The sequence below is a fragment of the Callospermophilus lateralis genome, chromosome X (assembly GCF_048772815.1).
Source record: "Callospermophilus lateralis isolate mCalLat2 chromosome X, mCalLat2.hap1, whole genome shotgun sequence".
Lineage (NCBI taxonomy): Eukaryota > Metazoa > Chordata > Mammalia > Rodentia > Sciuridae > Callospermophilus > Callospermophilus lateralis.
The window spans coordinates 87294156-87313924 of NC_135325.1; the positions used below are offsets into that span (position 1 = coordinate 87294156).

A 19769-nucleotide genomic window follows, 5' to 3' on the forward strand; every position below is an offset into this window, starting at 1 on the left:
TTCCCCTGACAGAAGTGTTTGCTGCTTCATACTAGATTAGATTTTTGTAGTAACTGAGTTATGTTCACGGCTCAAAAATAAAGATGATGTGCCCATTTTTTCTATTGGCCCTAAGAGAATTATTTTTCTGTCTTCTGGTTGAGATAATGGTAGCGTTCCCAACATATTTATGTTGGATATGGCAGCAGTCAAATGCCTGTTTCTTTCATACCAATTCCTATACTGAGCTTAGGTCACTTTGGCATTCATTTCTTCTGACTTTTCTTTTCCCCACCTTCACATTTGTATGTTATGCCTCATAGGTCCTCCTGGGTTACCTGGTCCTTCAGGACAAAGTATTATAATCAAAGGAGATGCTGGTCCTCCAGGGGTCCCTGGCCAACCTGGACTAAAAGGCCCACCAGGACTACCAGGCCCTCAAGGTTTACCAGGTACCTTTGTCAATCATGTCTTTAGGCATATCTACTTAAAACATTTTACAGGGCTGGGGTTGTGGCTCAGTGGTAGAGTGCTCGCCTGGCACATGCGAGGCCCTGGGTTCAATCCTCAGCACCATATAAAAATAAATAAAATAAAGGTATTGTTTCCAACTACAACTAAAAAATAAATATAAAAAAAAAACATTTTAAACGTTTCCCTTTTCCATGTCAGTTTGTCTGCGATAATCGGAGTCTCAGCAACTAGTAAAATACCAGATCACCATAGGGCCCGTTTCCTTTTTTCTTAAAAATGTTAATTTCATATGCTGGAATTTCTTTTAGGCCTACTGGTATTCCATTTAGCTTGTCTGGTCATTCTAATTTGAAAGACTAATGTTAAAAACACTGTAATGAAATGGACATGCACTTAAGGTCTAGTGCTTTCTCCACCTCACCCAATAGAAAGATGTGGCAATTGGGATGGAACTTGGGATCAAACACAGGGCCTCATGCTTACCTACTACTTTCCCAGACCTACCTTGACCTTTTCTTTTTTGGCAATACTGGGGATTGAACCCTGGGTGCTCTACCACTGAGCTACATGCCCAGCCCTTTCTATTTTATTTTATTTTTTTTGAGATAGCATATTTATAAATCACCCATGCTGGCCTCAGACTTGTGATCCTCTTGTCTCAGCCTCCTGAGTCCCTGAGATTATAGGCCTGCACCACTTTCCCCTCTTATTTAAAACTAACTTTGTTCTACTTGGCCATTTGACTGTATGCTTACAGCCAACTTTGATTATACAACTAACTTCAATCTTTTCCCCTTTATTAAATGAGTGTCAGTCTATCAATAAATTAAGTGTACCTGGCAGTTATAGCCCTCCATGTGGTGGGATAGATAACAAAAGTGGGGACCTGCATTCCTATCTGGTTCTGAGGGTGAGGAGAGTACAACTACCATATTAAGGGGATCTCCTCAGAGGCAAATGAAATGTTTAAACTAAGGCTGCATTCTTGTCTGCTTCTTTTGTCTGAGCTATTTCTTCACTTCACTGGATTTAGCATAAAACCAGAATTTGAATGTAGTATCTGAAGAGCCTTAAGTATTGGCTAGGGCTGTGTAGCTCAATGCTAGAGTGCTTGACTAGCACATGTGAGGCACTGGGTTCAATCCTCAGCACCACATAAAAATAAATAAATAAAATAAAGGAATAAAAAAGAACCTTACATATGCTAGATCTATCTGGATGTAGGCTTATTCTATTCACATTTGAAAATCCCATTTCTTTTCCTGTAGGTCCAATTGGCCCTCCAGGAGATCCTGGACACAATGGACTCCCTGGCTTTGATGGTGCTGGAGGGCGCAAAGGAGACCCAGGTCTGCCAGGTCAACCAGGTAAGACAACTAAAACAGTGCTGCTGATGGTGGTCTTTAAGTCTGGGAGGCCTCAGGATATAGGCCTCCACTTAGAGCTCTGAGATCTTCCTTTTGAGAAACAGAGCTGGCTAGTGAATCTAGAGCTGGGGAAAAAATAAAATAAGAAGGCTGCTAAGGTTATGGTTCAGCTGTAGAATACTGACTTAGCACATGAGAGGTGCTGGGTTCGATCCTTAGCACCACATATAAATAAATTAATTAATTTAGTAATTAAATTAATTAAGTAATTGTGTCCGACTACAACTAAAATATATTTTTAAAAAATAAGAAGACAAATCCCAGAAGATTTGCCACAAATGGTGGATTTTATCTATGTGTGTAAAGCACTGGAAAACTCAGATCTTCCTCCAGGTACTCCATGTAATTACCTATTTTGCTAGTTTCAGTGTGTTGATTTAAATCCCTTGACCACCTTGGAACTATTAATGGATCCTTCCACTTTTGAAAATATCACAGTAAGTTATAATGTCACTCACCAAATATAGTACATATAAATGAAATGTTTAAGTGAACCCATAGACCTTTCAGAGTCATGATGACATCTTATGCTGAGAAGATATATTGATATGCAGACATTGGAAGTCACTCAATAATAAACTGCTCCTGATAATATTGACTCTGGTATCCACTAAATTTCCATCTATAGTCAACCTACTTCCAAAAAGAATTTGAGTCAACTTGTAATTAAAAAAAACACTCATGTAAGATTGCTAAAATAGGAATAGAAGATCATAAACTCAGTAGACTCTTGATATATGTTAGCAACTCTAGATAATATAAATATAACTTTAAATAATATAAGCATAAAGAATTTGTATTGGCAAAAAATATCAGTGGCAACAAGGCAGAGTTGTAATACATATGACCTTCCTAGAGCCAACACCCTTCCAATTCATTAATTTTGTATTTCCAGGGAAGAAACAAGTTGGTGTCAACCTCATCACAAGTATTGCTATGAAATTTTTAAAAACTCCAAGACTACACGTACATAGTGGTTAAACACCTGTATACAAAGAAAACTTTTAAGTAAGCTCAAATCAAGAGACTGAATGGTTAAGGGAAGCCAATAATAGATTGAAATAGGCAATTGGGGCCAGGCACGGTGGCACACGCATATAATTCTAGCACCTGTGGAGGCTAAGGCAGGAGGATCCCAAGTTCAAGACCAGCCACAGCCAATCAATAACACCCTGTCTCAAAATAAAAATAAATAAATAAATAAAAAGGTCTGTGTAAAAGGCCCCTGGCTTCAATCCCCAGTACCAATAAATAAACAAAGAGAAACTTAATATATATATATATATAGGCGTTTTGAAAAGGTTCCTACAGGACACTCTCCCTATTTTCTAAACATCAAGGTATTCCTGAGAATAATTTCTCAGACAGATTCAAAGGAAAGTGTTTTTTTAGCACTGAATCTAGCAGACCTGTAGAAACAACACCCTTCCTTTTTCTTTGATGAACAAAACAGCAGGCTGAAATTTGGTCATGGGAATCAGACTACTTTAGTATAGCAAGAGAATAAATGACATATAGGCTCCCAATCGTATCACTTCTTCCCATCCATAGTTTCATTAACCTACTATTTTAGGGCCTGATGTCTTCAAGCAATGCTAGAGGAAAAACAAATACATTTAGATCTCCTTGAAAACAGAAACCATATGTTTGTTACTTGTAATTGGTGCTCATGAAATATTATGATGGCTTTATAGACACTGTAAATATTGAATAAATTAACTAATTAAATGAGGTCACCATGTTTTGTCAATAGCCATAGAGTGGGTCAGATCTTACTTAGTCTTGTATACTGATGATTTCATGGAAACAGGTACTCGTGGTTTGGATGGGCCCCCAGGACCAGATGGATTGCAAGGTCCCCCAGGTCCTCCAGGATCCTCCTCTATTGCTCATGGATTCCTCATCACACGCCACAGCCAAACAACTGATGCACCCCAATGCCCAGAGGGAACAGTTCAGGTCTATGAAGGCTTTTCTCTCCTATATGTTCAAGGAAATAAAAGAGCCCATGGTCAAGACTTAGGTAAGATAATTGGCATATTATTCTTATGGTGCATTTTTGTTTTGAAATTCCTGTTGGATTCTAGGGTAACCTTGGACAAAGTAGGTCACCCTTTTGTGGATTTGAAATTGAAGACCATGTCAAGGTCAACTGAATATATTTCCTGTGATTTTTAAATAAGTAATATTTAAACATAAACTAAAGGCATTAAGTAGCTAGTGTGAGGTATATTCCTTGGCCTAAAGAAAAGTATTTTCAAAAGGGCCACATTTACATTCAGTTAGCTTAGTTATTAAGGAAAATTAAACTGTTCTCTGTAGTATAGCAGCTGCCTGAGTGGGCAATGTTTATAATTCATGGAAGATAGTTTCCTCTTCTCTGAGACTGGTCTTCATCAAGTTGAAAGATAAATTCTGAAAAGGCTTAGTTCCTAGATCCAAGAAAGTAAGGTCATTGCTTAATTAAGCTAGTTTGTAGTTCCTAAAACAATGCCTTAGTTTTACAAAATATTATCAGAGTAACTTAAAGTTATATAAAATATCATATTTCCATGTAAAATCTAGTTCATTTCATGTGTTTCCATGTATCTTTTCTATACTGTTATGGGCATCTTGGTTGATGAAATGAAGCTGGATTGGATGACTTTCAAGGACTCTCTCATTCCCAACATTTCTTTTCCTGGAATTTTGATGTTGGATATTGTGATCTCATTATTTGACCCCGGGCTCCTATTTAGGATTTACTATTTTATTTGCATAAAGACATTTAAAGATAGTCTGGGTTTGTAGTTTCTGGGATGTCTATACTTGGAGGCTTCCTGAGGTCTCATTAGCTGGGCCATTCATTTTATAAAAACAGTTTAGTAGTAGAACCCCAGAGGTCTGATCTTCTCACTCTGTTCCCAGGACATATGGCCATACCCACTGGCCAATTCTGGCTTATCGGAGTAGAAGGAAATGGGAAGCCAAGGACCATAGATAAATTTATGTACCCAAATAAAGCAGAAGAAAGTTTGCCCAACTTTCTTTTCCCTCTTCTCTTTTCTTTCTCTTATTTTTCTCCTTTTCATTTTTTTGTTTTCGTTTCCTCTTTTTCTTCCTTTATGTTACATCCTTTCTAATTTTACAATTGACAAATCTTCATTAAATTAATGTTATTTTAGACAAGTTTAAATATTTTATATCTCATTAATTAAATAGTATCTTTAAATATTTTCCTCTAGTCTTTCTCCCATAAAATTTTTCTTCTTTTTTTGTCCATTCTCTCTTCACTGACACAGTCTAATGTATAATCAAACTTGTAAACTTCAACTCTGACCTATCAGGGCAATATGAAACCATGAGAAATTTTTAGCACTATGAAATTTAAAAATATAATGCAAAGATAAAATGGAGTCTTCTATTCAGTATGTCATTTTAACATTGCAGAATGCATGTATTTGGTAAATCAAGAACAGTCAGTTTGCATTCAGGCTTGGAGATTACAAACTATCCCTGACTGTGGTATAGTTTTGGCCTTAGACACAGGAAGGCTGTGATAGGGCTCAAAATCCCAAGACTGGTTCTAGATTACACAGGCTTTTCTTGTGCTCATTCAGTTATTAAATTAGATAAACAAAAAATTCTGCTAAGTTTGGCCTTGATACTAAAGAAACAATCACCTGATCAAATAAATACAGTTTTTATTTTGATTAGTAGAGGAATTATTGTATGTAAGAAAGAAGATGGAGGAGACAGATACATGGAATACCAAAACTTTTCTCTCTGGGAGGAAAAGAAAAACATAATGAGACCTATTTGTTTAGTAGAGCCTTATAATTTCAGGGTATGGAAGGCATTGGGAGTAGATGGGATCTCTCGCTCTGTCATTTTAAATTTGGAGACTATAATCCAGGATCTTGTATTATTGTGGGCCAGCAATAGCACATACATGACAAATAGCCATGATCCTATCATTATGGGCCTTCCCATAGAAGTACCTCTTCCTTTTCTTTATGAGACTAGGGATATTTCAAACTCTGCCCAAAATTTAGGCAATAGATTAGTTTTCTTTTAAAATTACTATAATAATGTACAAATGCTTTTATGTTTATTATATAATTTGATTTTCACATCTATGATAGAAAATATATGACATTTTTTTTTCTTTATATAAGGAACTGGCTAACAGATCACACAGGTAAACTGTGATGGAAAAAGGAATTTAATTCAACCCTTGCCACTTCTTCATGCATCCTTTTTACAGTTCTGCCATGCTGTCATTTATTCTTACGTGACCTCAAGGCAGTCACTTCTTTCTAAGCCACTTATTTTTTTTTTCCTGGAAAAAATAGATAAATTAGACAAAATCAATTAATTTTGACTTGAGGAAATTTGAAAAAGACTCTTAGGTTTATCTCAAACCTATTATATTAAATTCCATATGATTCTGATGACCCACACTGTCTTTTATAAATCATATTCAGTCTGAGATAAACATACCGTTTTGGATACATGAAGAATTTCCAAGAGGTATACAAGCATAATTTTAAAGGAATTAATTTTCAAATCCTTGGTTTCCAAGGATTCCTAAAGTTAAACTGTACATGAATGTGCTTCTGGTAATACCTTTCCCATATTCCCTTTCACCATCCCCAACTCTGTAAAATATCACACTGTGCCACATTGACCTGAAGTGTAAATACCTCAGAGACAAATTCAAAGAGGCAATTTAAGATAACAATTTTGTTAAAGTCTCCATTAACTGAAACTCTATAACTCATTTCTAATATGTCTCATTAAGAAATGTATTTCTGGGCTGGGGTTGTGGCTCAGTGCTAGAGCGCTTGCCTAGCATGTGTGAGGCACTGGGTTCGATCCTCAGTACCACATAAAAATAAATAAATTTTTTAAATATCTATCAAAAACTAAAAAAAATAAAATAAAATAAAAAAAAGAAATATATTTCTGGGGCCGGGCACAGTGGCACATGCCATTAGTCCCAGTGGCTCTGTAGGCTGAGATAAGAGGATCTCAAGTTCAAAGCCAGCCTCAACAATGGTGAGGCACTAAGCAACTCAGTGAGACCCTGTCTCTAAATAAAATATAAAATAGGGCTAGGGATGTGGCTCAGTGGGCAAGTGCCCCTGAGTTTTATCCCTGGTAGCAATATTTATTTATTTATTTATTTATTTATTTATTTATTTATTTATATTTATTCATTTATTTATTTCTGGGGCTAGTGATGTTGCTTGGTGGTAGCTTGTCTAGCATGCATAAAGCCCTGAGTTCAATCCCCAGCACCTCAAAGAAAGAAAGAAAGGGAGAGAAAACAAATCTATTTGTAATAAAAGTTTACCTTTTTGTTTAGTAATTATCAAAATTTACAGTGTCTTTATTTTTAATCAGTTGTAAATTAATAATAATCATGATCAATCAGATCCATAGAACACCATTAGAAATTTTCAAGCACTATGAAATTATAAAAACGTAATTCAAGACTGAAATGTGGCTCAGTAGTAGAGTGCTTGCCTAGCATGCTTGAGGCCCTGGATTCAATCCCCAGCCCTGGAAAAAATATGTAATGCAAAGAGAAAGGGGTCTGTATTCAATATGACATTAGATAAGTTGAATTAAATATCAAATTTCTAGTTAATGAAATTAATTTAATTTAATGTCTTTAGATAATTTTATCTAGTCTTTGTCCCACAAATTTTCCTCCGTTTTGTACTCACTTCACTGACAGAGTCTAGCTTACAATGAAAATAAAATATTTAAAATTGGCCATGGTGGTGCATGCCTGTCATTCCAACAACTTGGGAGGCTGAGACAGGAAGATGGCAAGTTTGCAGGCAGCCTCAGAAACTTAGTAAGACCCTGTCTCAGAAACAAAAAGGACTAGTGATAACAGTGGTAAGGCACACCTGGGTTCAATCCCCAGTACTGCAAAATAAACATATAAGTAAATAAAAAATAAAATAATCAACCCATAAAGACTTATGGTCACAGAATGTTTAACAAGGTTATTTTATTTAAATTTTTGCTTCAATAAAATATAATAAGATGATTAATAAAAGATTCCCCAAAATAAAAAAATGCATTAGGATTAAACTATGTGAAAGTAATAGAATTGAAATATAATTTCCAAATACAGATGGAACAATGTATAATTTTCAACTATTAAAAATAATTTCACACATTTTTAAATGGTAATGTTAAATTTCAAATTATTACATTTGCAGTATTTAAAACAGTGATGCAAAAATTTGCTTTTAAATATCAGCATTCACAAAACACCAACAATGACAACTGACAATGTAGAAATGTTCTTTGTAAAGTCCTAGACCCTGATATTATTAAGTAGACTATAAAAGGTGGATTTGGAGCTGAGACACAATAACTAATAGCTTAATACTTGCATGGTATCAGTTTCACTTCTGATGAAAAAAAAATAGATATCATATGTGAGAGGGAACCTAATTTTTATGACCTTTTTGTGAGTGAATGGAAACAGAAAGGCTCATTTACTAGTGAAGATAATCACATTGTTTCTACCCACTCTGTACTTCAAAGTCTAGTTCCTTTTCTTTGTTTTCTCCTCCATCCTTCTTTCCTCTCTTATTTTTTGCCTTCTTACTTATTCACCTCCAAACCTATCTGTGGTTGCTGTACATATTGGTCAGCACTATTATTGTCTCCAAGTTTAAAGAGATTGGGGATATCTTAGAAGAGAGGGCAGCCCAGAGTAGGAAATATTAATATTAGGATTCAGTGTACATCCTTCACTTTTACATAGTAAATTACCAAATATTTTCCATAATATATTATTGTTAACAAGATGCATCACCAGTTAAAAAGTAGCACTGGGAAATATGCAATGAGATAGAACAAAAAATGTCTCATAAATTGTAAATTATATCCTGATTTTATGGGCATGGGTTATGGCTCAGTGGTAAAGCACTTGCCTAGCATGTGTGAGGTACTGGGTTCAATCCCCAGCACCACATAAAAAACTAAATAAACAATAAAGTTATTGTGTCCATCTACAACTAAAAATATTTCTTTAAAAATATATCTTGATTTTAGAAATGTTAAGATATGAGTAAATCTTAGAATATAAGAAATAAAGTGCAGGTATTATCTAAAAAATGTCATCTTCCTTTTTGAAAGATTGTTACTGTTTTAGAAGAAACTAAGGTGTTATCATAATGCAGTCCTTCCTCTTTCTCTTTCCAATTCTTCCTAGGGACAGCTGGCAGCTGCCTTCGTCGCTTTAGTACGATGCCTTTCATGTTCTGCAACATCAATAATGTTTGCAACTTTGCTTCAAGAAATGACTATTCTTACTGGCTTTCCACCCCAGAGCCCATGCCAATGAGCATGGAACCCCTGAAGGGCCAGAGCATCCAGCCATTCATTAGTCGGTGAGGCATTGGTTTATCTTTTGACTTTTACCAACCCCCAGTTAGTTTAGGTATTCAGAAATTAGTCTACAGCTAATAATCTGATGATATTCCTCCCAGTTAAGTAAACAGTTGTACTTTTTAATATTCAATTCAGTGATTTTAGTTTGATCTGTATTTATTGGGGATCTGATTGCCACCAGGTCCTATGATACACATAGTGTAGTATACAAAACCTATAGTCTAATCATTAGATAAATATACATAAACCAATCTGATATATGACAGGTTTGGGCTAAATGCTATGATGGATTAAATAGAAATATTAAAAATCATAGGGAAATGGATTTAATTTCAACTGGCAAAATCTAGTTATCTGTATGGAAAAAATGTATTTAAACTGATCTGTCCATGATGGATTGAAAGAATTTGAGGCATAGACCAATATAAAAGGAAAAGACATACTAGGCAGAGATAATGAGAATGAGTAATACATTACTGTAGCTAGAACATAGTATTTAACAATTGCATGTGGAGAAATGATTAGAAAGTTAGCTTGGGCTCAGATAGTAGGATACTTTCAGTACCAAATCATAGCTCAGAATTTATTTGGTATATTATGAGGAGACTACCAAATTTTTGAGCTACACCTCAGGGAAGATTTAAAAAGCCATCAGTTTATAACATGGATTCCAGAAGGGATAGTCATGATTTAGAGACCAGTTAGATTGGATAGAATTGCCTTAGTCCTGATGTGAATGGATTAGATCTTCCAGTGGGGGACATGTATCACATCATTAGGATAGATAGGATTTGGCAGCTGATTAGCTGTGGGAAGGAGAAAGTGATAGCTAAGATTTGGCCCATGAGTAACGAAGAGGAGAATGGTACTTTAAATAGTGATTTCCTGGGGTTTTGGAGCCTTGGAACCCTATTTAACTCAATCTCCCAGGAATGTTGGATATTGGCACTTTTATTCTGATCATGATCTAGGGTTCCAATAACTGTAAATGATGAATCACTGGCAAGTATAGTTCCTATAACAGTGAATATAAAGATTAAACCTCATTTAGTCTTTGTAACAAACTCAAGATACCCTTTTAAATATATTTGCCTAAATCCTTAGAGAATATGTGTGTGCTTGCATATGTGAGCAATAGTTTTATCAGTCCTAACTTTGAGGAGTAAAAAGTTCTCTAAATGTAATATGTAGGCAAAATGGGCTAATTTGGTCTAAGTCATACTTCAAGAGGTCCCCTATTAACAATCTGGTAGACTCATTTGTATTTAATGTGTTACTGTTTTACTTGATTTTGAATTTTTCAGCCATATCTTCAAGTGCCTGAACACCTGCCCACCATTCTGGATATGTTGTAGTTATTTGGATATGGCCAAATACTATTGTTAATAAGTATGCTTTGGACTAAGAATAATGAGCAGAGGTTAAGCAACTCTCTATTTGTGTTTTATCCAGCTTACCAGACATTATTCTTAACCATAGTTGTAACGTCACTAAATGTCTACTCTTTCACTGGGCACTTTGATAGCAAGTAGTATATGAAATACACTTAATCAGGCTCTTAGAACACTTATGGCATGGACTATAGGAGTATGAATACTAAAAATCAAGGCAGAATATAAAGTGAAATGTTATAGCAGTGGTTCCTAGTTTCCTGAAAAATGTTTACAGTTTCAGTTTATAATCTTTTGAATATTAGAAGATAGTGCTTATGCAAACCCAATTCTCAAAGTGCTGTTTCCTCTTTTTCTCAGCCCTAAAGATACCTTAATGGGCCTCCCTATCAGGAAGGCTTCCAAAGAAGCAGTGTTGCTACTTACCATATACTCACTCTGTAAATTATGTTCTCTCTCCCTTTTCTTTACCAGATGTGCAGTATGTGAAGCTCCAGCTGTGGTGATTGCAGTTCATAGTCAGACCATCCAGATTCCACATTGTCCTCAAGGATGGGATTCTCTGTGGATTGGTTATTCCTTCATGATGGTATAAAACATTCTTCCTTGTTTTTGTCATTATAATTCACTGTCCATCCTATGTTTATTCCTCACCAGTTTGAGGGATCCCTATAGCTTGCACAGTAAGAAGCTTGAACCTCAAATAGCTTCTGTTGAAGCACTGTGTTCCCCCTTACACATTTTCTGAAATATATGAAAATATATTTTCATAATTTACCTATTTGCTTTTGTAGACCACCCTTGATGTGGAGACTATTGTTACCTCTGGTCCTGTATTTGTGAAACTAAGCTAGTTACACCTCACTGGATATTCACTAAGATGTTATGGCACATAGTATTGTGGCACATTTTTTTCCTTGTATTTTTTAGCATACAAGTGCAGGAGCAGAGGGCTCAGGTCAAGCCCTGGCTTCCCCTGGATCCTGTTTGGAAGAGTTTCGTTCAGCTCCCTTCATCGAATGTCATGGGCGGGGAACATGTAACTACTATGCCAACTCCTATAGCTTTTGGCTGGCAACTGTAGATGTGTCAGACATGTTCAGGTAAGGTACTTATGGCTTTAATTCAGGTCCAAAGCTTCCTTCAGAGATGACAGGGAAGAAAGAGAAAATTCATGGGTGGTTTATCCCTAACAAATGTTGGGAATTTATTGGACTGTGTCCTTTTTTCTTGCTTGTTTTCCTCATCTCTCTGACTCAGTTCAAGAAAACAAACCTGACCAATGTTGATGAGTATGGTTAGAGATGGCTCACTAGTCTTCTTTCAATAACAAAACAGAGACCAAGGAACTGTTTGTAACCTGTTTAATAAAAAGGCAGCAGCTCATCTACCAGAATGAGACCAACCCAGGAATGGAAGCTGTGATCTATGTTTTCTACTCCAATTCAATGATCTCCTTTCCCAGAATGTTTTTCATTTTTGTTTGTTTCTTTTTGGTACCAGATCTTCATCCCAAGGATGCTTAACCATTGAGCCACATCCCCAGCCCATTTTATTTTTTATTTTGAGACAGGGTCTCACTAAGTTGCTTAGGGCCTTGGTAAGATGCTGAAGATTTTCTCAAACTCGGGATCCTCCTGCCTCAGCTTCCTGAGCTGCTGGGATTATAGGCATGTGCCTCCGTGCCTGGGGCCCAAGAATGTTTTAAAGGCTCTCATCCAAGTGTTTGAATGCATAAGATCATGCATAACACTTGGACCTCAGGATACTTCAATCTACTGAAATTTATTTTCAGGATACCTGTATTGTTTTTATGTGATCGTTCTTTTGAGTTATCTTTACTTGATACTTTTCTTTTTTATCATTTGTCAGAGGTTTTCTTTTCTATTGAAGCATTGTGATTATACAGAATGGAATTCATTATGCCATATTTGAACATGCACATAATATAATTTGATCACTGTCATTCTCCAGTACCTTTCTTTTCCCTCCCTGATACTTTTCTTATGGTCCTTATCAAATACTGATCATCAGTTACCTGGATCTTTTTCATTCAAGGACACCAGAAAATGTATCAGAGAAAGAGAAAGAGAAACAAATATACAAGATAACTGGTTGGGGAAACAGTCACAAAAATGCCTTTGTCCAGTAGTGGCTTTTGGTCCATGCGAGTCACTCATTAGGTCACATTGCTCAGAAGTAAACCATTGAATCAATCAGTTGAGCCACTTAACACAAAGAGAATGTTTGGGTGTGGATTTAAATCAATAATACAATTGAAATATCAAAATGTTAAAGAATTGAAGTCAGAAAAGGTAATTCTAATTGTCTTCTTTCTTACTTCTCAGTAAACCCCAGTCAGAAACACTGAAAGCAGGAGACTTGAGAACACGTATTAGCCGATGCCAAGTGTGCATGAAGAGGACATAACATTTTGAAGAATTTGTTGTGTTTTTAAATGTGACATATATATAAAATTCCCAGGATTCATTGTCTCACTCTCCCCAACTTTACCACTGCTATCACCAATGGTGCTACTATATATGACCAAGAGAGCATGCTGACTGGTAACCATGAAGATTCAGATGTACCTCAGCAATGTGTCAGAGCAAGGCCTCTCATTTTTTTTATGAAAGAAATCAGGAAGTGAATTTACTTTATGGGTCCAGAATGATTTCTCCAAGGATTACAAGATGAAGATTATATATTTTGCCCAGTTAGTAAAACAGCACATTAAAAATTCAATTAAGAGAAGAATCACACTGAGTAAAATAAAAGACTGCAGTTTGGGGGAAGAATTATTTTTCATGGTGCTACTAATCCTACTGTATCCCAGGTTTTTAATATAAAAGTGTTAAGCTTATTTTGCTCTGTAAGTAAAGAATGTGTATACTATGTAAACAACCTTTTTGCTCAAAATGTTGAGTCATTTAGATGTGACCTGGAATGAATCACTCTTAACAGAAAATGTAAGAATGCCTAGAATACAGACAGCAAGATTTTATATGTGAGAGAATTTATACTCTTACATCATTACTACTGAGAGTAAATTTATTTTGAGTTTTATCCCCTAAGTTTTTATTTGATTTTTTAAAAAATATAGGTCATTTTAGCCACTTTAATCAGAATTTTAAAGGTTCATATTACATATCAAATTATAATATCCAATGGAGTAGTTTCTTTTTTGCTATATTCTCCAAGACAAATGCCCCCTGTTTTGATGTTTTCGACATCTTGTTTCTGTTCAACCCTTACTGGGCAAACTCCCCGACAATTCTGAGAAACAAATTTACCACACAAACTTAACTTTTTTTTTCCTGGTGCTTCTTAGGTAAGAATTAGTCTCCTGTGGTCTCACATTTACAAGAACTGGGAAGACAATACTTACTTAGACTTCCCTCTTCAGTTACAAAAAGCCAATCAATGTTTTTTACTCTTTTTTATTTTAAACATTTTATTATAAATAGTCATAGGATACCTTATTGCCCTAGATGTCATCTTCTCACTGAATGTTTTTTAACTCACCAATATCAATTTAATTAAAGATATATGTTGTAAGGATGGTTTGCTGTGTGTCTCTTCAGCCTATGTGTAAAAAACCTGCTCACCTGCTCATTTCCAGATAGGCTTCATATCTAAACACCAACAATTATTCCTTTCTCAGGGAATCAGCTTCTGGAGACTTGGATCATTCTGATAGCTGATAGAAAACATAGTAAACTTTTACCAATGAAGAAATCAACCTATTAGAAGGTATTTTTGAGACAACAAATATCTTAACATTGTGTTGTTGAGAAATGGGACAGAACTAGTTTCTATTTGGAAGAATTATTAATAATGTTTAAAGCAGATTAGTGAGTTAATATTCCTAATGATTAAGGTTGAATCACATGTAGCTCTCTAAAATAGTTGAGGACTTGCTAAAAATAAAAGGCATTAAAAGCCTTTATAACAAAATTGTATGTTACAGCTAAAGTATGAAACAATCAAAATGATCCTAATATGAATCCTTGTAAAATCAAAACTTAGACTTCTGTGGTGGTAAAATTTGGGATCTCAACAATGGTAATGAATAATTTTGTTGATTTTGGCTTATCAGTTGTAAATTTTAGCATTTTTCCCATGTAGCCCCATGCATGAAAACAGTGATGGGTGATAGAAACTAACTGAAAATGCCATATTACATTCCATGGATTTTTCAACATGGTGTACATTCAAAGATTGCCCCTTGAGTTCGAGATGCAAATACTAATTCTACAGGTTTTGCTGTTTGTAGCATTCCCTCTCATATATAGCAGTTGAAGACCTTGGCTCAAAAAGAACCTCCTGACTTTCAAATTGTTCTTAAATCCTTTAACATTCCCCAGCCCAGCTTGGTTGTTTGAAGTACAAAGACCCAATCCCTTCCAAGACCTTAATATTATTGACCATTCTTTACCACTGATTATCCCAAAGTTACTCTTGAGCCAGCTGTTCTAGTAGTTGCCTTGGTAAGTTTTCAGTAATCTGCAGTCAATGGTTTTCCAACATGGACAAGCAGTAAATGAGATGCTCTGCTTAATCAGCTAGTTTGACTACCAAATGGGAATGTTAACCAAATGTGGTTTTACCAGTTAATAAATATATCTTGATTCCAATGTTATGTAGGAACAAAATCCTAATATTCCACAGCTATATGGAAGAGTTGGTCTGTGGAAACCTCTACTCCTGGTATATACTTCTTATTTGGAAGATAACTCCTGGTAACACCATTTCCACTGGAGGAATTGTATATGTAATTCCTTGTACTTTCATACATTCCTTTTTCTTTTATAGCATGTTGGCTTGATCTGCAAGCTAATGCCATGTTGGTATTGTACTCACTTCCAAAGGAGGTTCTATAGTGGTTCTGTTGGACACTTTGTAATTTTATAGAGTTTTTTCCCATCCAATGGAATTTGAAAACCCCTTTCTAGTTCTTATGGTGCCTCAATTAGCATCATTAATTGAAAACTCACTGTTTATGCCAAGCCATCAAAAGTTTATTCAGAAGTTAACACAAGAGGGCACTATTGCCTATAAAAATAAATGAGCATTTGTAATGATTCCTTGAGTTCATTGTTGATGGTGGAGGTGGGTTTTATCTAAACCCTTACCTCCAGAGTCCTTGTTTTAAGTTTCATGAATTCTTTCAACTTCATAAAACTCAATGGCAAATATTCTAAAAGATGACCCGGATTCCCCATTTCTGTATCCAAAACTAAGTGGCAGTTTAGCTCTCAAAGATTCTCCTCCTAAAAGCCTAATTAGGCCTTTTTCTTTCTTTTTTTTTTTTTTTTTTTTTTGGTGGTGTTGGGGATTGAACTCAGCGCCTTGTATATGTGAGACAACACCCTACCGACTGAGCTATATTCCCAGCCCTAAGAGGCTATGGCTAGGAATTGGCTCTGGTAGCACTTCCAGGCCTTTCAATATAAAAGCAAAGAGAAATCGCTTTTGTTTGGCCAATACTTCAATTGGTTTCTTTGGAAGAGAAGCTCTTTTCTCAGGCTGGGCTATGCAAACATCTTCATCCCTAGGCAGCTCCAAAATAAACTGAATAATATTTGTAAGTCATATGTCATTCCCATCTTAAGAGCAGTAGGGTTTTTTTAGTTGTGCTTTTTAAAAAATGTATTCAGTGTGCTTTGAAGGTTTGTATGGTGGAAATACTCACAAACTGAGACTTTGAAGGAATCAAATCCAGATAAGCCTGTCTCCCAAGTTCTACATTTACAAACATTTATTGAATGCTTATTAGCTGTAGGGTACCGTGATAGGTAGCAGTCCAAAGTCAATTAGAATGATGTAGTCACCTTAGTATATACTCTGGAGAAGAAATACGCTACTCTGACTTTTACCCAGATGTCATATCTGTGTTTCTTTCTCTGACAATAATTTGACCCTTACTTGGGCTTTAAAGAAGACTACCTTGAATGCCTCAGTAGTAATAAGTGTAAAACTTTATGTAGTTTTCATTAAAATGCCATTCTTTACACATTTCAGTTAAGCCTCAACAACTGATGCATTCAAACAATACAAAGATTGGTCTTCAATTTAGAGATGAAAAGTTGAGCCTTGGAATGGTCAATTACTTTCCCAAAACCACAGGACAAGTTACTAAATTCTCTCAAAATCTACTCATCTTCTAGCCATGAAGATGTGTGATTCAAGAAAATCAGATCCATTGTGATAGGGTTCAAGTACAAGGCTTTCTGCCTTCTGAGAAGTGCTATACTGAGTGTTTTGGAAATCTTGATTCCCAGGTAAGAATGAGTGCTTTTCATAGTACCACTGTGGCACCTGAGACCCTTTGGAATTAGCCCTTGGACACAGGAAACTTGTAATGAATTTGCTAGACAGGGTATTCCTGTCTGTCTGGTGTAAGCCTCTGTAGCTAAAGAAAACCTGGTGGTGCATGCCTGAGGCAGAAGGATCCTAAGTTCAGGAAAAGTGAGGCACTAGCAACTTGGTGAGAGACTCTTCTCTAAAGAAAATGCAAAATAGGGCTGGAGTGTGGCTCAGTGGTCAAGTGTCCCCAAGTTCAATCCCTGGTACCCCCCACAAAAAAGAAAACCTTATGGGTCCAGCCTGATGCCCACCTCATGTGAGCTTCCTCAGGACTTTTGAATCAATATGGGCTCTTGCAAATTGAATTGTCTGGTCTGCAAACTCTACTACGGACTAATGATATAAATCTGAGACCATACATCCCTAGTCCTTTTAATTTTTTCTTCTGAGACAGTTGCTTAGAGCCTCCCTAAATTGCTGAGGCTGGTCTCAAACTTGCAATCCTCTTGTCTCAGCTTCTCAATTCACTTGAATTACAGATAGTACTCTGGGGAGGGGAAATTAAATCTTATTTACATTTAATATACATAAACACACAGAAACAACATGAGTTTGCTAACTATATCCACCATTAGTGATATTTCATATGTAGTAGTTTTTCTAATTTGGCTCCTTTCAGCAGAAATTTAGGATGTGGATCAGATGAATAAACAGCAAGCCAAATGGGCCAAATAGTAAAGCATTATTAATCAGATTACAGAGGCAGGAAATGTTAAAGTTGAGAACCCTCTAGGCCGAAATAAGGCCCTGCTTAGTTTAACAATACTCAGGAAATAAGCCTGGCTTTGAGGTTACCTGGTTTAAAGTGGGGATTAAGGACTGGGCCTGTGGCTCAGCATGGAATGCTTACCTAGCACATGTGAGGCCCTGGGTTCGATCCTCAGCATCACATTAAAAAATAAATAAATAAAGGTATTGTGTCCACCTACAACTAAAAAAAAAATTAAAGCTGGGTTTTAAGAGTGTTCTTAAATTGACTAGCATTTTCAGATGTAGCAGCTCTTGCCCACCTTAAGACGAGCCACATAATAGAGCTCCACCCCCCCATGGAGTGTGAAGTGATAACAGCCTGAAGCCATTCTCACCATCACTACCTTCTACCCTAGGAAACCTTCTGTTTCTTTCATCCTCTAAGCAAGCAGAAGTGGCCTTGGGTGCATGAAAATGCGCTAAGGCTTTTCACCTTGAAGCTCTGTTTTTGCTTCATCTATTTTAATAATCTGTAGATAGATGCATAAATATTTGTATTTGCCATGTCCTTTTAGTGAAACTATTCATTTTTTCATTAGGATAATGGCAATATGGTATAGAAAATGCTAATATTCTTCACACTGAAATTTACAAAGATGGCAATTTGTCCATATACTTTTTCAGGTTTTTTTTTTTTTTTTTTTTTTTGTGTGTGTGTGTGTGTGTGTGTGTGTGTGTGTCAGCATGATACTTGGTTTTCCTTCCCGTTATTTTACTGTAAATTTTTTTTTTCTTTTTTGGTACTGGGAATTGAACACAGAGGCATTTTAACACTGAGCTACATCCCCAGTCCTTTTAATTTTTTATTCTGAGACAGTTGGCTTAGGCCCTCCCTAAATTGCTGAGGCTGGCCTCAAACTTGCAATCATCCTGCCTCAACCTCCCAATTCGCTTGAATTACAGGTATGGGCCACTGTGCCCACCAATTTCAAACCTTTCTATTTGAAATACATTTCTGGGAGTGCATGTAGTTGGATCTTAAATTTTTATAAGACCGGGCAGTCTTTGCTTTTTAATAGAGTGCATTTAGTGTGGTTATTGCTAAGGTTCAATTTGAATCTATCATCTTGTCGTTTTCTCTTTGTCCCATTTGTACTTTGTCTATTTTTCTGCCTTGTTTTAGATTAGTTATTTTTTTCTGATTCAACTAACCCCCTTTATAGCATATCAATTAATTTGGTTAATTTAGTGGCTAGAGTTTGATATTCATCAATGATATTCATCATTAATTTTAGAGTTTGATATTCATCTTTAACTTATAATAGTCTATATTCAAGTCACATAGTACCTCTTCCTATATGCTATAAAAATGTTACATTGGTATACTTTCAGTTCTCCCCTCATGAGCTTTGTGTTATTATTTTCATACAGTTTACCCTTATGTGTTAGAATCCTCATACTACATTATTATTTTTCTTTGAACAGTACATTCTCTTTTTTATTAGATATAACTCATACTATAAAATTTGCCCTCTTAAAAGGTACAATTTAATGGGCTTTAGCATATTTATAGAGTAGTTCAATCATCATCATGATCTAAATCCAGAACACTTTTATCACCCCAAAAAGTAACCCCATGCCCATTAGCAGTTTCTCCCTATTTCCCTATCCCTCCTGCCCTCAGCCCTAGGCAATCCACAATGTCCTTTCTGTCTCTATAGTTTTGCCTATTCCAGGCACTTCATAGAATTGCAGTCATACCGTGTATGGCCTTTTGCTTCTGGCTTCTTGAACTTACCATTATATGCTCAAGACTCTAGCATCCATGTTGTAGCATATGCCAGTACTTCATTTCTTTTTTTTCAATGGAAAACCCACAGGAAGTGGGCTTTATTCATCAGTTTAGAATGACAACAACAGGAGTAATTTTTTAAGCTCAAAAAAGGAAGTTTCAGAGACGGAACAATTCATTATTTGAGTAAGTAAAAGGGTTTAGGAGAAAATATGACATAATTAGCAAAAATTTATCAAGGAG

At 35.9% G+C, this 19769-nt stretch overlaps 1 protein-coding gene across 2 annotated transcripts in view; it reads left to right on the forward strand.

Moving 5' to 3' along the window:
- The window catches only part of Col4a5 (collagen type IV alpha 5 chain), a 216853-nt gene extending 203348 nt beyond the window's left edge, over positions 1-13505 (forward strand). For both annotated transcript variants that reach the window (XM_077106377.1, XM_077106376.1), the window contains 7 exons: positions 303-431; positions 1722-1820; positions 3691-3903; positions 9106-9283; positions 11150-11264; positions 11606-11778; positions 13024-13505. In XM_077106377.1, the coding sequence (XP_076962492.1) occupies positions 303-431; positions 1722-1820; positions 3691-3903; positions 9106-9283; positions 11150-11264; positions 11606-11778; positions 13024-13105 (989 nt within the window). In that variant the 3' untranslated portion in view covers positions 13106-13505. The remainder of the gene's footprint in view (positions 1-302; positions 432-1721; positions 1821-3690; positions 3904-9105; positions 9284-11149; positions 11265-11605; positions 11779-13023) is intronic.
- Positions 13506-19769: the final 6264 nt, after the last annotated feature.